The sequence below is a fragment of the Dreissena polymorpha genome, chromosome 10 (assembly GCF_020536995.1).
Source record: "Dreissena polymorpha isolate Duluth1 chromosome 10, UMN_Dpol_1.0, whole genome shotgun sequence".
Taxonomy (NCBI): domain Eukaryota; kingdom Metazoa; phylum Mollusca; class Bivalvia; order Myida; family Dreissenidae; genus Dreissena; species Dreissena polymorpha.
This window is the reverse complement of record NC_068364.1, coordinates 32,227,016-32,241,545: the sequence shown is the minus strand read 5'-3', so window position 1 is coordinate 32,241,545 and position 14,530 is coordinate 32,227,016. Positions and strand designations below refer to the sequence as shown.

Sequence of the window (14,530 nt, the reverse complement as noted above, 5' to 3'; positions counted from 1 at the left end):
TAGAGAGGCTGTTTTCGGAGAAAACCCGAGGTATTGTCATAGCCTGCTCGTCGTCCGCCGTCAGCCGTCCGCCAGCGTCGTGCTAAAACCTTAACATTGGCTCTAAAATCAAAGTGCTTCCACATACAACTTTGAAACTTCATATGTAGATGCACCTTGATGAGTTCCACACGCCACGCCCATTTCGGGTCACTAGGTCAAAGGTCAAGGTCACTGTGACCTCTAAAAAAAATTATTCTGATAAGCTTTCGCAGTCGAGCGTGGAACCCGTTATGCGGTGCTCTTGTTAAATATTCGTTCTATATCTCGACTTTACTCGCTGTGAAGGTGCTCTTAGCGGGGCACAATTCTATAGCTCCCGCTAAGAAAAGTCAAGAAAAGAGCGGATATTAATACGAAATAAACGTCAATGACGCTCTTGCTAATATGGCTGGAAAGTGAGCGGCATTTAAACAAGTAAAAAAGGGTATACAACGGCGAAAAATACCTGTCTCGGTAAAGACGTTACCATCTTATTTGTCACTTGGTGTCCCACTGTGGTTAACGACCTAAAGACTAGTCAACGAAAAAAAAACGCAACATCATCAGGAAATGGCCGTTTAGTCCAACTTAAGTCAGCTGTCAACAAAAACGATCAAACGGACACAAATGATTGCGTCAAGAAAATCGCTCTAATGCAAATTTCGTATTCATCTGACAACTCACGAGACGAAATAATTGATCCAATAATTTATTTCGGAATAATACCAGAAAACGAAGTCTTGTCCTCAGCTTATTGAGTTGGATTCAACGTGAATACCCAATCAGCGTCCGTTGCTTCAGTATTTTCAGAATTTTCCTGTTTGAACCAAAACGGCCTTGTTAAGGTTAAAGACTTTGAGAACATGTTGCACTTTACAATTAGACTTTATTGATTGCAGCGTAATGAATATGATACTAATGAAGCGTTGTATTGGATTAAATAAAGCATATATTATACCTATACACGCTTGGACTCCATAGATATAATGTAGAGCAAAATAACGAAAAGTAAGTTTTACTTTACCGCATCTTATTTTGATGGAAACATTATAATTAGGGCATACATTTTGGATTGCTATTCAAAGCTTTTCTACGACACATTTTTCCCACGCTGCATGAACAATATCGACTTCTAGGTCGAAATTTATTACTTGATATCGGTTACACGGTTGCCAGACCGCTATTAAACCCGTTATAAGACTTTTATCATACCACCGCATTTATATCTGCCTGAAATAACGTTGCCTGATATATTTTTTATATCATGGTCAACAGGAAGTTCTTATATCAGTCAATGTTGGGATTTGCAATAAAGTCAAACATTTCTATCAACATGAATCAGGTTCAACAAAACAAACAATTTGATACCAAGAACGTACATATTTTATTCTAGTTTAACGTCATAAATCACAAACACGTTCATTGTTAAAAAATCACCACAGCCCACACTACAGCAGTTAAATGGCGTCATAAATGTGACTTGTACTCGCAAGTGTTAAACAGAAAGTGAAGACAAATGATAAATGTATACTAATCCTCAACTTTTTTAACAAACGATTTCAAAATGTCAATTTCAATACACATCTCCAAAATGGCGTCTGCAAACTATTCAGTGAAGTGTGTTTTTTGATTAAATTTCTCGCTGCAGTCCATTCCTGATCTCAAAATTCAAGACGTTTAAAATTAAAGCGGGTGTACTCTTCCCATTCGTAGTGCAAACAACTTTTTTCTCTCGATACGATGTTTAAAATAAACGATTATTCGTGTCGTCTTTTCGAACGCCGTTGCTACATGTATGTAGCGCCCTTAAATGTCGCATCGCCGTTATATGTCGCAGGCTACGAGATCTGTCGCAACGTTGACGATAAATGTCGCAAGGAACGATAAATGTCGCAAATCCTACTGACGATATATGTCGCATCTTAAACGATAAATGTCGCAAAAATTTCAACTGCCGATATATGTCGCAACATTAACGATAAATGTCGCACACCTTTGTAAGGCATGTTAAAATGAAAAGTTGAAGTAAAAATGACTAAAACTTTTAGGTTAGATCTAGATTAACCGACGAGGTTTATTCGGGCCGACTTCCACCAGAATGGTCAGTTTTTAGTTAGTATTGTCCGAAATGGTCAGTTGTGATGAATATTGTCCATAATTGTCAGCTGCGGTGAAGATCGCCCGAAGCGGTATTTATTCATTTTCAACCAAAAACGTTAAGCTGTAGTCAAAAATGACAAACCATTGTTTTAAATTGGTCGGAAATCGGAAAAGCGAGGGGCCCGTAAGTTTTTGCTTTGGGTTAAAGGCCGTTTCGACAAGTTTGGTTATATAAGGTCACTCAGAACAACATGTGAATGCCTCGGTATTTTTGCTGGAGACTTGACAGCTTTGCCATCTTTGAATCAGCGATAGAAGGCGAATATTCTTGGATAGAATCATCGATCCAGGATCACATCGGGACCTCTGGTAACTATTACATTATTTCGTGTCGATACATGCAAGCTTAGGCGTGGCGCTTACAGTAATTCCGTGAAAACAATACTTAACTTTATAAGACAGTACACAACAAACTCGACTAATACACATTTTCAGAATGCCATACAAGCATAATATTGTATAAGTATTTTAATGGTCAACTATTCTAAAACGTTATAAACATTTAAACAAACAAATACCAAATGCAATGAAACTTTCACAATACAAATAAAGATGCGCTATAAAACAACTACTCCTTCCATATGATATTATTTCTCACGATTGTAAAACACTGCTTTGAAGTTGTTGCAAAAAATATACACGCACATACAGGTTTTGTTTTGAAATAATTAATTAACTAAATAAAGGAATATCTAACTAGCTTAATGAGATGTTCGAGGCTCGGGACGTATGGCGGGTAGCTTCAAACCAATCGCCAACGATAAGGAAAACTGATGCAAATGTTCTATTGTTCTTTGGAATATCATATTCCTGGATGTTCAAACTCCTCAAGGTACGTCGTATGCTATACACATATTGCACTTAGTTTCATAGTCACGACCCTCCTCAAATAAATAGTTCAAATTTACCGTCCACGGACTAAAATTATACAATACAAAGTTGTTTTGTTATGTCACGATCAATCAGTGTACATATGTATTTCGAATTTTATATCACGAGTGGTGGTATAAATATAGTTTCCCGAGTGGCATGAAAACCAAAGAAAATGATTGAGGCTTGCTCTGAGTAGACGGGCCTTAAAGCATGGCTTCACGTGTCTTATCTCATATTAACGTATGCTGATCGGGGACGACACTTTCCGGCTGGACTAGATTTACGTATTTAAACAACAAAAAAAGCTGTAAAAGCGAAAAGTGTCGACCCCTGTGCGGATTGCCTATGCTAATCTGGGACGACACTTTACGCGAGAATGTCGAGTATGACAGTGTTAAATTAGATGATAATTCACATCGACAAAAAACATTAAATGCTATAAGATTTATAAATAATGAGGATAACACTGTGAACAGCTTATGATGAATCATTTCATGTAAAAAATAATATACGGAAAAGAGAGACGCTCTGTTATAAAAATGAGCGACAAGTACCATGGGGAGTGATTAGTATCATCGACATACATTTCCACATTTCTGATCGATTATATGTAGGGATGGCAAAATTATTCGAATATTCGAATATTCGATTGAATGGTCAGCATTCGAATAATAAAAATGATATTCGCAAATTCGCATTTTTATTCAAACGTAATTTCACCAATATTTAATGACCTGCGAACCGCTTACTAAAAAGCAACCGAAGCCACCTGGGAGTAACATGTTTGACGTGACGTTCTTCGTGTCAAACTGATAACGCGGCCCGTATCAGTGTTGATTGCGCAATGCAATATACACGCTCTAAGAAAGGCCCCGACTGTTGTTTGCCAATTGGGTGCCAATTAACGGTTTCAATTGACTGGCGAATATTAATTAAGTATTGTGATCACAGTATGTACAGCCATTTAAATGTGTGAATTACTTAAATCGCGCAATGCAATATACTTACTATAAGAAAGGGCCCGAACTGTTGTTTGTCAATTAGGTACCAATTAAGGGCTTCAAATAACTTGCGAATAATAATTTAGTTTTTGTTATCACAGTTTGAACAGACATTTAAATAATGTGAATTACTCAAAAGTAACAGATGATATAAACTAAATAATCATCAAGGAATCATAATTCAAATCTGAAAATGCCACCAGCCCCTTCTGCAGTATGGAATACTTTACACGGTCTGTGGATAAGAAGACCGCAACGTGTAATGTGTGTAAACTTAGTTTTACATATGCGCGGTCTGCTACAAATCTGTGGAATCATTAAAAAATAAAATTCTATGACACGATGTTTTACATTCTATTTGTGCCCGATCACAGTACCGGTCATAGTATTAGTCGACAGCGATACAATTTTTCGATAGCAACGTTAATAAACAGCCTCGTATTTAGCAAACGGATATAACTTACAAACCAATGGAAATTAACACATAACAAGGGGTGGACTTCATTCATCAAATCGGCGTACGCCGGCGCTGGCCGGCTAACTTCTAGAACCGGCGTACCACTTGTTTCGATCCGATTTTGCGCCGAATAATCAAGCCGGCGTAAGCCGAATTCGCCGCTCTCGATTGACCGGCGAGCGGGAAAGTAAAATGGCCGACAATGGCGCAAATGTAAGTTAAGAAGAGTTTTTGTGGATTAAAATGCATCAATTTATCTACTTTCCAGGGTTAGATGACACTTATCAGAAGCATATAACGAGGCTTTAACAGCATCTGCATTGTATCACTATTTTGCATTGTTTTTTAATGCTTTAATGTAGTATAGAAAAGAAATATTAATTTGTCCTCATTTTAGTTCGTCCCATCATTGTTCGTCTCAGCTACCAATCGATTCTTATATGTTTATATCCAGGTATAACAATTTACTTAACTCTTTCAGTGCGGGAACCGAATTTTGAAGGCCTTTGCAAACAGTTTGGATCCAGATGAGACGCCACAGAACGTGGCGTCTCATCTGGATCCAAACTGTTTGCTATTCTGATAGTATTCTTTGAAAAAAATCGAAGAAAATGCTAATTTTAGAAATTCAGCAGACGACATTTTAGGAGACGACAAATTTCCCAGCATGCAAAGGGTTATTATGTTTTAGTTTTATATGATAAGATCATAACAAATTGGTATTATAATATATCCTTGGAGGTCCACAATAATATAAATATCAAAGTTTATTAATAATAATAGTTTATACAAATTTCAGTTCTAGTGATATTGGAAGGTGGACCTGATTTCTTTGCCATACAAAAGCACCACAACATAGCATTGAAAGTCTAACTGCACAAGAGAGTTCTAGTGATATTGGAAGGTGGACCTGATTTCTTTGCCATACAAAAGCACCACAACATAGCATTGAAAGTCTAACTGCACAAGAGAGTTTCAACCGCACAAGGATCTTTGTGGATGGTCAATATAGGTACTAAAAGTCTTCCCATTGCATGTTATTAATAAATACTTATTTAGTATGCATGATAAATAGTTTTAGTGAACCAATTTCATAAGGGCAGATAACCCTAAATTTAATTTTGCCAAATAAATGCTCCATTTCCAAAAGCATATACTCACATAGGAAGGTAGTTCTGGCTACCTTAACTTTAAATGTCGCTTTTTATGATTTTTGACTGGCGGGACTTTATAGATATGAACCAACCCCATTAGGAAAGTCAACCAGAAATTCCTGAAAAGTTGACAGTTAACAAAGACCGATCAAAAACAGCTTTTAAATTTAGTTATTGGCCCAAATCAACCACTTGATCGGAAAGATTGACATTTTTCACATTTAACTGATATATTCTTTCACAAAATACTATCTTAAACATTTAAAATTTATCTATTCTGCTCTTACATGTTTCTACGTCTACTTGTTACTCCCGAACAATCAATCCTGACTATGATTGGGAGGCGCTGTCAAGAAAACTGTGTTAAGAATAAAATATTAGTGCAGATTAACAGATAAAAGTTCAAAGATAAAAGTGTGCAAGATTAAAAACATAGTAGGGTGGCTACATTGTAACTGTCACCAGCCTATCTTTGAAGATATCTAGATATCGAGAAAAACAGCGATGTGACAGACCTTCTTGAAATGCGAATCTCCCGAGATTTCACTGTCATATGACGTTATTTCTATTTTTAGTATTTAGTGTTTTCAAATTCAGAATGACATTTCCCGGTATTTTAACTTATTCTGGCTTGTTTTGTAAACAAATTGTAGTGTAAATACAAACTCAAAGTAAATATTATTTAAAACTACCTGATTCACACTGAAATCAGTCTTATAATCCACCAGACGTAAGTTGTTAATCACAAATAATAGATTTCAGAAAAAGAAAGTAATGTTTACAATTTCAGCAAAAAATGTCAAGGTCGATCCGAAAGTATCCAAATGAAAACTCGTCACGTGAAAAAGCGACAATGGCGTCAAATTTGTAAATTTCAGACTGATGTGAGAGTTATTTTAATCTATTGTAAGATGTATTTGAAACATTTGAACCTTAAAATATTCCCCAATGCAGTACTTTATATTCATTTACCAATATATGTAGAAATGTATCCAATAAAATGAACTTTCTTTGATTTATAGCGTGACATAAATATGTTACGACTCTGGTTGACTTTCGATACGGGGTTGGCTTCAGCGTACAGGTCTGTCAATACTATATAAACTGTACGCTGAAGTTTCTTTAGCTAATAGGAAGGCAACTTAGTTATTAATGGTTTCCAGTACACTATCAAGCACTGAGTAAATTGGAGTGCACTAACCGCGGACGGCTCTTGTTAAAAATCCTGCTGTCTATCATGTTTGTGTTTTATTTCAGAATCTACATTAGATGTTCAGAGTGCAGGCTAGTATTTCACGCAGACTGTGCTCATTGTGATCTTGAAGATATAATAACAGGGGACAACCCGTGCATTTGTGATGTCTGCGCAAACAGAATATTGAAGCTGTGAACTCACTAATTGGCGTTTTAAAAGACACCCTAAAAAAATAATAATTTGTGGTGGCGCAATCACTTCTTGTTTTAAGTTTATTCAGCCTAATGCCATAGGACTTTAAATGTTCTCATGTTATGTTTAACATATTGTTCAACAGTTGATGTTATCACATACCTAATTGAAGAAAGATATTTGACTTGTGATATGACATATTAGCCATGTGAAATGACATCTAGACATGTGTTATGACATTTTAGCCATGTGTTATGATATCTTAGTCATGTCATAATACATGTCTAATATGTAATATCACATATCTAAGATGTCATATCACATGACTAAGATATCATATCATATGACTAATATTTCATAACACATGACTAAGATGTCAGGTCACATGTCTAAGTTGTCATATCATATGACTACGATGTCAAATCTTCTGTCTAAGATGTCATAACACATGACTTAGTTGTCATATCACATTTCTAAGTAAACATATCATATGACTTAAGATCTCATATCACATGTGTAAGTTGTCATAACACATGACTAAGTTGTCATATAACATGTCTAAGTTATCATATGGCTAAGATGTCATATCACATGTCTAGGATGTCATAACACATGACTTAGTTGTCATATCACATGTCTAAGTTAGCATATCATATGTCTAAGATGTCATATCACATGTGTAAGTTGTCATAACACATGACTAAGTTGTCATATCACATGTCTAAGTTATCATATGGCTAATATGTCATATCACATGTCTTGGATGTCATAACACATGACTTAGTTGTCATATCACATGTCTAAGTTAGCATATCATATGTCTAAGATGTCATATCACATGTGTAAGTTGTCATAACACATGACTAAGTTGTCATATCACATGTCTAAGTTATCATATGGCTAAGATGTCATATCACATGTCTTGGATGTCATAACACATGACTTAGTTGTCATATCACATGTCTAAGTTAACATATCATATGTCTAAGATGTCATATCACATGTGTAAGTTGTCATAACACATGACTAAGTTGTCATATCACATATCTAAAATGTATCATATTTTAATCCACAAAAACTCTTTTTAACTTACATTTGCGCCATTGTCGGCCATTTTACTTTCCTGCTCGCCGGTCAATCGAGAGCGGCGAATTCGGCTTATCATATGACTAAGATGTCATATCACATGTCACGTCATAACACATGACTTAGTTGTCATATCACATGTAATGGTTATCATATCACATGACTAAGATGTCATTTCACATGACTAAGATGTCATAGCACGTCTAAGTAGTCATATCACATATATAAGTTGTCATATCATATGACTAAGATGACATCTTAGTCATATGATATGATTACTTAGTCATGTGTTATGACAGGGTTTTTTCTTTATCTTTTAATATTTTTATTATAACTTAACATTGTCTTCAAATGTTTGATTTTCTTACCTTTGTGATTGTATCAGGGATATGTGCAGCGGCAGTTGAACATATATTCATCCACAGTTTTAATAACCTGCCATTGTAATTTAGCATTAGAGACTGTTCAGTTAGTAGGATATGATTTCATGGAACCAGAAATTCTGATAAGGAGGACTCCAGTTTAAAAGTTGTTTCTGTTACAGTTTAGAGGTTTGGGCTGTATTAATGCAAAGTGCCATACGCAGCTGTATTTTGTGCCCACATGTTTCAATTACTGTTTTTATACTTCCACAAACGAAGTTTAGGGGGGTATATAGGAGTGAGCTTGTCTGTCGGTCGGTCGGTATTGGTTATCCGCTCTCTAATTTAAGTAGTTTTCATCCGATCTTCCCCAAGTTTGGTCAGAAGTTTTATCTAGATGATCTTGAGACCAAGATCGAACATTGGTCTTGCTGGGTCAAAAACTAGGTCACGGGGTCACTTAGTGTGTTTTAAACATCGAGCATGGTGTCCGCTCTCTAATTGAAGTAGTTTACTTCCGATCTTCACCAAACTTGGTCAGAAGTTTTATATAGATGATCTCTACGCAAAGTTCGAACATGAGCCATGGGTCACTTAGCGGTAGAATGTTTTACACATTAAGCATGGTGTTCGCTGTCTAATTCAAGTAGTTTTCATCCGATCTTCAACACAATTGGTCAGAAGTTGTATCAAGATGATGTGTAGGTCAAGTTCGAACATGGGCCATGCCAGGTCAAAAACTAGGTCACGGGGTCACTTAGTGTGTTTTAAATATTGAGCATGGTGTCTGCTATGATTTTGTGAAGACACATGCAAAATATTCTGTGTCAATGCCACATGTGGGGGTATTCGTCACGTCTGTGACAAAGCTCTAGTTCTTTTTAGCTCACCTGATTGCTCAGGTGAGCTTTTGTGACCGGGCCTTGTCCGTCCGTTCACATTTATTCGTAAACACTCTAGAGGGCACATTTCTTTGCCGATCTTCATGAAACTTGGTCAGTACATTGGTTTTATTGATTTCTCTGACAAGTTGGAAAATGGCTGAGAGCGGTGTAACACACTTTTTAGCTCACCTGATTGCTCAGGTGAGGTTTTAGGATTGGTCTTTGTCTGCCGTCCGTCCGTCAACATTTGCTTTGTAAACACTCTAGCATTCACACTTCTTAAGCATTCTTTATGAAAGTTGCTGAAAGATATAGGTCAAGTTTGATAATGAGCAAAATCACATAAGTAATGCCATAATTATTGCCCTTAGATTGCGTCCAAAATAATTGTAAACACTCTAGAGGTCACAATTTTGTTTCAAATTTTATGAATCATGGTAAAAAAATAATTTCTAAGCAAAGTTTAATGTTTGGCAAGGGAGGGGGGTCAACTCAAAATATAGGTCACCAGGTCAAATCTCACAAAAACACCCCATAAGCCAGAGTTTTGATTCAATAATGATGAAACTTGACCATGGTGTTTGTCTGGACAATATCTAGGTCAAGATTGACATTAGGTAAAGATTGAATGAGCCAACTCCTCTCAGGTGAGAAAACTAGGGCCATCTTGGCTCTCTTGTTTATTTTACTGTGATATATGAGGTACATATTGATACATGTGATATTTTTATTTTACTGTGATATATGAAGAACATATTGATATATGATTTTTATTTTACTGTGATATATGAGGAACAAATTGATAAGTTTTGTCAGACAGGTGTTTCAAACCTGCTGTCACAGGCATGACATAATGATATACGCATTATACTCGTAATATGTTCAATATTTCGGAAATAAACAAGTAAAACCAAATATACATGTTTCTTTTTTAATCTGACTATTCGTTTCATGTATGGACAATCAATAGAAATGTAAACAACGCCAGTGTAAATGTTTGAGTCATGAATATTTAAAAGTACTTTTAGTTTCGAATAATCACTTTCTTACACAAGTAGCCTGTTTGTTATATTAATTCTTTTAAGCTGACCTTCCGCATCATTTTGCATAAAAAACTGAGGATCATTACATTGGACTTGATTATTATCCTCATTGTTTAAGATGTCTTCAAAACCATCATGTTCCATAATACAAATGTTATGTAATACACAGGCAGCAACAATTGTCTTGCATATTTCTTCAATATATTTCATATTTACATATTTCAATCTCCTAAAACGCCCTTTCAGCAATTCAAACACTCTCAATGACCTGGCGCTTTGATGACAAGGAAATGTTGTAGCGAAACCTGCTGTTGTGATAAATGTCCACTATCTCTGTAAGGCGTTAATAACCACTGCTTTAGTGGATATGCACCATCCCCTAATAAATGATATCTACCATTATCACTCTTTTGAAAGTCAGATTCCCAAAGACTTGAATTCCGTAGCACTTTAGCGTCATGTTCTTTGCCGGGCCAGCCCACATTAATGTCTGTAAATGTTAAATCATGCACACAAACACCTTGCAGAATGACAGAATGAAACTGTTTCCGGTTAAAATAACAATTGGGTCTATCATGAGGGGCTGTGATTGGTATGTGACAGCCGTCTATACACCCAAGAACATTTGGAAAACTATAAGCGCCCATATCATCAAATCTTTGGGCAACATCTTGATAACAGTGTGCTTTAGGCCAGGTGACAAGCTTAGAAAAAAGTTGATCGTTTACAGCAGAAATTACCTGTCTTTTGCATCGAAAAAAACTATGTTCTGTTACACCAAAGTAATCGCTGAGCTCTCTGACAGTTTCTTGTGATACCAGGTACCTAATAGTCATTAAAACTTTCTTCTCAAGTGGAATAGGCTTTCTCCCACCTGGAACAACTCTTTCAGACAATTCTGGACAATCTGACAGTTTTTGACACAAATGTTCAATGAATGCAGGAGTCACTTTAAAAAATTGCTTGAAGGTGTCTGGTAGATACTGCAGGATTGTGACCTCGTAGTACTGTAGCGACTTTGTCCTGTCTTCTCTTTCACTAAAACGAAATGATAACCCATATGTATGTTACGTAGATATCAACAGATAATCATAGAACATATCGTTGGAGGCACTACATCTGAGTTGGTCCTTATTTCGATTTTCTACATCAGTTCGTGCTATATTTTAGTATAATTATAATGTCATCTTCAGTTTTTTTAATGTTGCATAAATATTATCATATGCCTGTAATGTAACTATCAGACACAGTGAGTGTATAACTGGCATTATGGACTTTATTAATATTGAAATATTGGCATATAAGACTCTAAGAGACTTACATTCCCGCAATTCCTAATAACACAACCAGATCATCATCGTCATCGTCGCAAGAGAGGATTTGTTTAACCAAAGCATATGAACCAACCACAAATGCTGCCATTTTGAAATAAGCCGGTTCCACTTTATTTGCTTGTAACCGGCTTACGCCGTATCACGTGACCGGCCCACGCCGGCAGCTAAAACGGCGTAAGCCGAGTTGCGTAAATGAAGTCCACCCAAGGTAAAATCAATCCAGCCGTTTTATGCGAATATTCGAATATTCGATTGAATGAATTTGCGAACATTCGAATACCGATATTGGTATTCGATGCCATCCCTAATTATATGGCCCCCATATATCCGAACCAATATCTATAATATCTCTTAGATTACATACCATTAATAACTCATTTCTTAATCTTGCAAAAGATCCATTAATATATATAAACTTAGACTAATGTGAAGCCTTCAACGTTTTATAATTACCTCCCCTGCAATAGAAAATCTATGAGAAAACCCGTATCAAAACCTCTAAAAAAATGTTTTCAAAACCTCAATATATCTTTCTCCGAAACTTTTTCTGGTGAAATACACTTTAAAATTAGTAGTATATCCGCATTTAATCAAGGGAAAAGCGATATAAAAAGGCATTCAAAAAAATCCCGCGTCTACTTGAATTAAGTACCTCCCTTAAACCCATCAGCATATCAGAAATACGTATATGGACAAACGTGTCCCCCGCAAAGCGTGATAATAAACCGTGTGCCCGTGCCACTCGTTCTCCAATTACTTACTAAATAAAACTCAAACTATCTACACACATCTCGACTTACTTCAACTACAGTAAGTAGGTTATCAGGATAAATATACATGTAGGAAATTAGGGACAAAACAGTCATAGACTAATATAACCTGTATCTTGTCTACCGAACCCCACGTGCAGTATAATTCTTGAAGGGGTCGCACAAGTATTACCGGATTCGGGTTCAGGGTGACACAATCACATAGATTGGACTATCTTATTGTTTTATTTCACTGGAATTTAAGGTATATGCTGGATTTTGAGCTTCTGTTAAAACTGTGCTGCATTTTGTTAATCGAATTTTACCATTTAAAATCAATAATTCTTTAACGGATCAATATATCGGAAAATTAACACCGGATTCGGAATCAGCGAGACGAATTCGTATAGATTTCACTATCTTATCGATGGAGCGAGCGAGCTAGCGTATTTCGTTTTTTGACGTAGTTGTATGAAAAGGATGCTTAATGCAAAATATTTATTGATTATAATTTTTTATTTTGTATTTTTGTTTCATTTTTTTTAAACTTTTAAACAACACTATAAACTGTTTATGCTATTAAAAAAAAGAAAATTGATTTTTTGTATTATATGATACATATGTAATTTTTTTTAAACTGATAACTTTTGAACGGCTTTAGATATCTTAAAAATTCGAATTAATTCGTGATCAGCGACATGACGGCATATTGATTAAAACATCTTTTTTTTTTATTTAATTTTTTTTTTTAACAAGGTTATCTTTCAAATGTTACGGACATAACATTCCGCATCTATCGCTTCAATATCATGATCTTAATTCTATCAAACAGTTCTGCATTATAAAAACGTATACACTATAGTTAAGAAACTAAATCACTCGCGTTATGCCAAAAATGAGTCTGTGATTGAACCCGTTACAGTTTTATCACATCTTACAACATTTTGCCAATCTTGATAACAGCAGTCCATTTAGCACAGGGTAATCGACAACTTGCCACTCGAGCCAAGAATTATAAGAATTGATTGGGTCAATATTGACCACAACTGACCATTTCGGACAATACTGACCGCAACTGACTAATTATGGAAAATACTGACCACAATTGACCAATTCGGACAATACTAACTAAAAACTGACCATTCTGGTGGAAGTCGGCTCAAAGAACTTCGTCGGATAATCTAAATCTAACCTTAAAATTTTAGTCATTTTACTTCAAGTTTTCGTTTTTAACATGACTTACAAAGGTGTGCGACATTTATCGTTAATGTTGCGACATATATCGGCAGTTGACATTTTTGCGACATTTATCGTTAAAGCTTAGACATATATCGTCAGTAGGATTTGCGACATTTATCGTTCCTTGCGACATTTATCGCCAACGTTGCGACAAATCTCGTAGCCTGCGACATATAACGACGATACGACATTTAACGGCGCTACAATGTATGTCAACGTGTAAAAGCCGGATCAGCAAAATCAGCGGGGATCCGTACATTTTAAATAAAAAAATGGATTGTTTTGCAGATCTTTTAGGAAAATGTGGTATGATAAACAGAAAAACAGGTTACTGCCCCATCGTTTTGTAATATATCAGGCTCGGCACGAATAAAATAAAGCCGTGCCGTTATATTATTCTAAGCCTCGCCTGATATATTGCAAAACGATGGGATAGTAACCTGTTATTCTCTATATATTCCCATATTGCGTGATGAAAGAAAACCGAACAAAACATTGTGCTGTGCATTTGTTTAATAAGTTAACTAAGTACTTAAAGGTAATATTGATTCACTTATTTCTAACCTGGAAGGTTACATTTACTTATCTAATATGAACAGACTAGAACAGAACAATGTATTGTGACTTTTTTAGCATATAAAGCCCATCGTCTTTATCAATATTAACAAGTAAATTCCAAACATACACCGTTTTGTAAAACAATAAATTAAAATAGAGAGGAACTATACACGAGTCTTCGTAAGTTTATGAACATCAATATTGAGTTTGGAAACATAATGA

General features: G+C 35.7%; 1 protein-coding gene and 1 long non-coding RNA gene across 2 annotated transcripts; one reads left to right on the top strand and one right to left on the bottom strand.

Annotated features, from left to right (window-relative positions):
- The first annotated feature begins 4,559 nt into the window (after nucleotides 1-4,559).
- On the top strand, nucleotides 4,560-10,300 carry LOC127847775 (uncharacterized). Its single transcript, XR_008034165.1, has 3 exons — nucleotides 4,560-4,725; nucleotides 5,399-5,524; nucleotides 6,924-10,300. It is a non-coding gene; the product is annotated as an uncharacterized LOC127847775 (long non-coding RNA).
- Nucleotides 10,301-10,547: 247 nt separating this feature from the next.
- On the bottom strand, nucleotides 10,548-11,966 carry LOC127847774 (uncharacterized). The gene is made up of 2 exons (XM_052379911.1): nucleotides 11,750-11,966; nucleotides 10,548-11,466 (listed from the first exon to the last, which is right to left on the bottom strand). Exons 1-2 carry the CDS (start codon nucleotides 11,848-11,850, stop codon nucleotides 10,689-10,691), a joined length of 879 nt encoding a protein of 292 aa, XP_052235871.1. The 5' UTR covers nucleotides 11,851-11,966; the 3' UTR covers nucleotides 10,548-10,688.
- Between the last annotated feature and the right edge of the window lie 2,564 nt (nucleotides 11,967-14,530).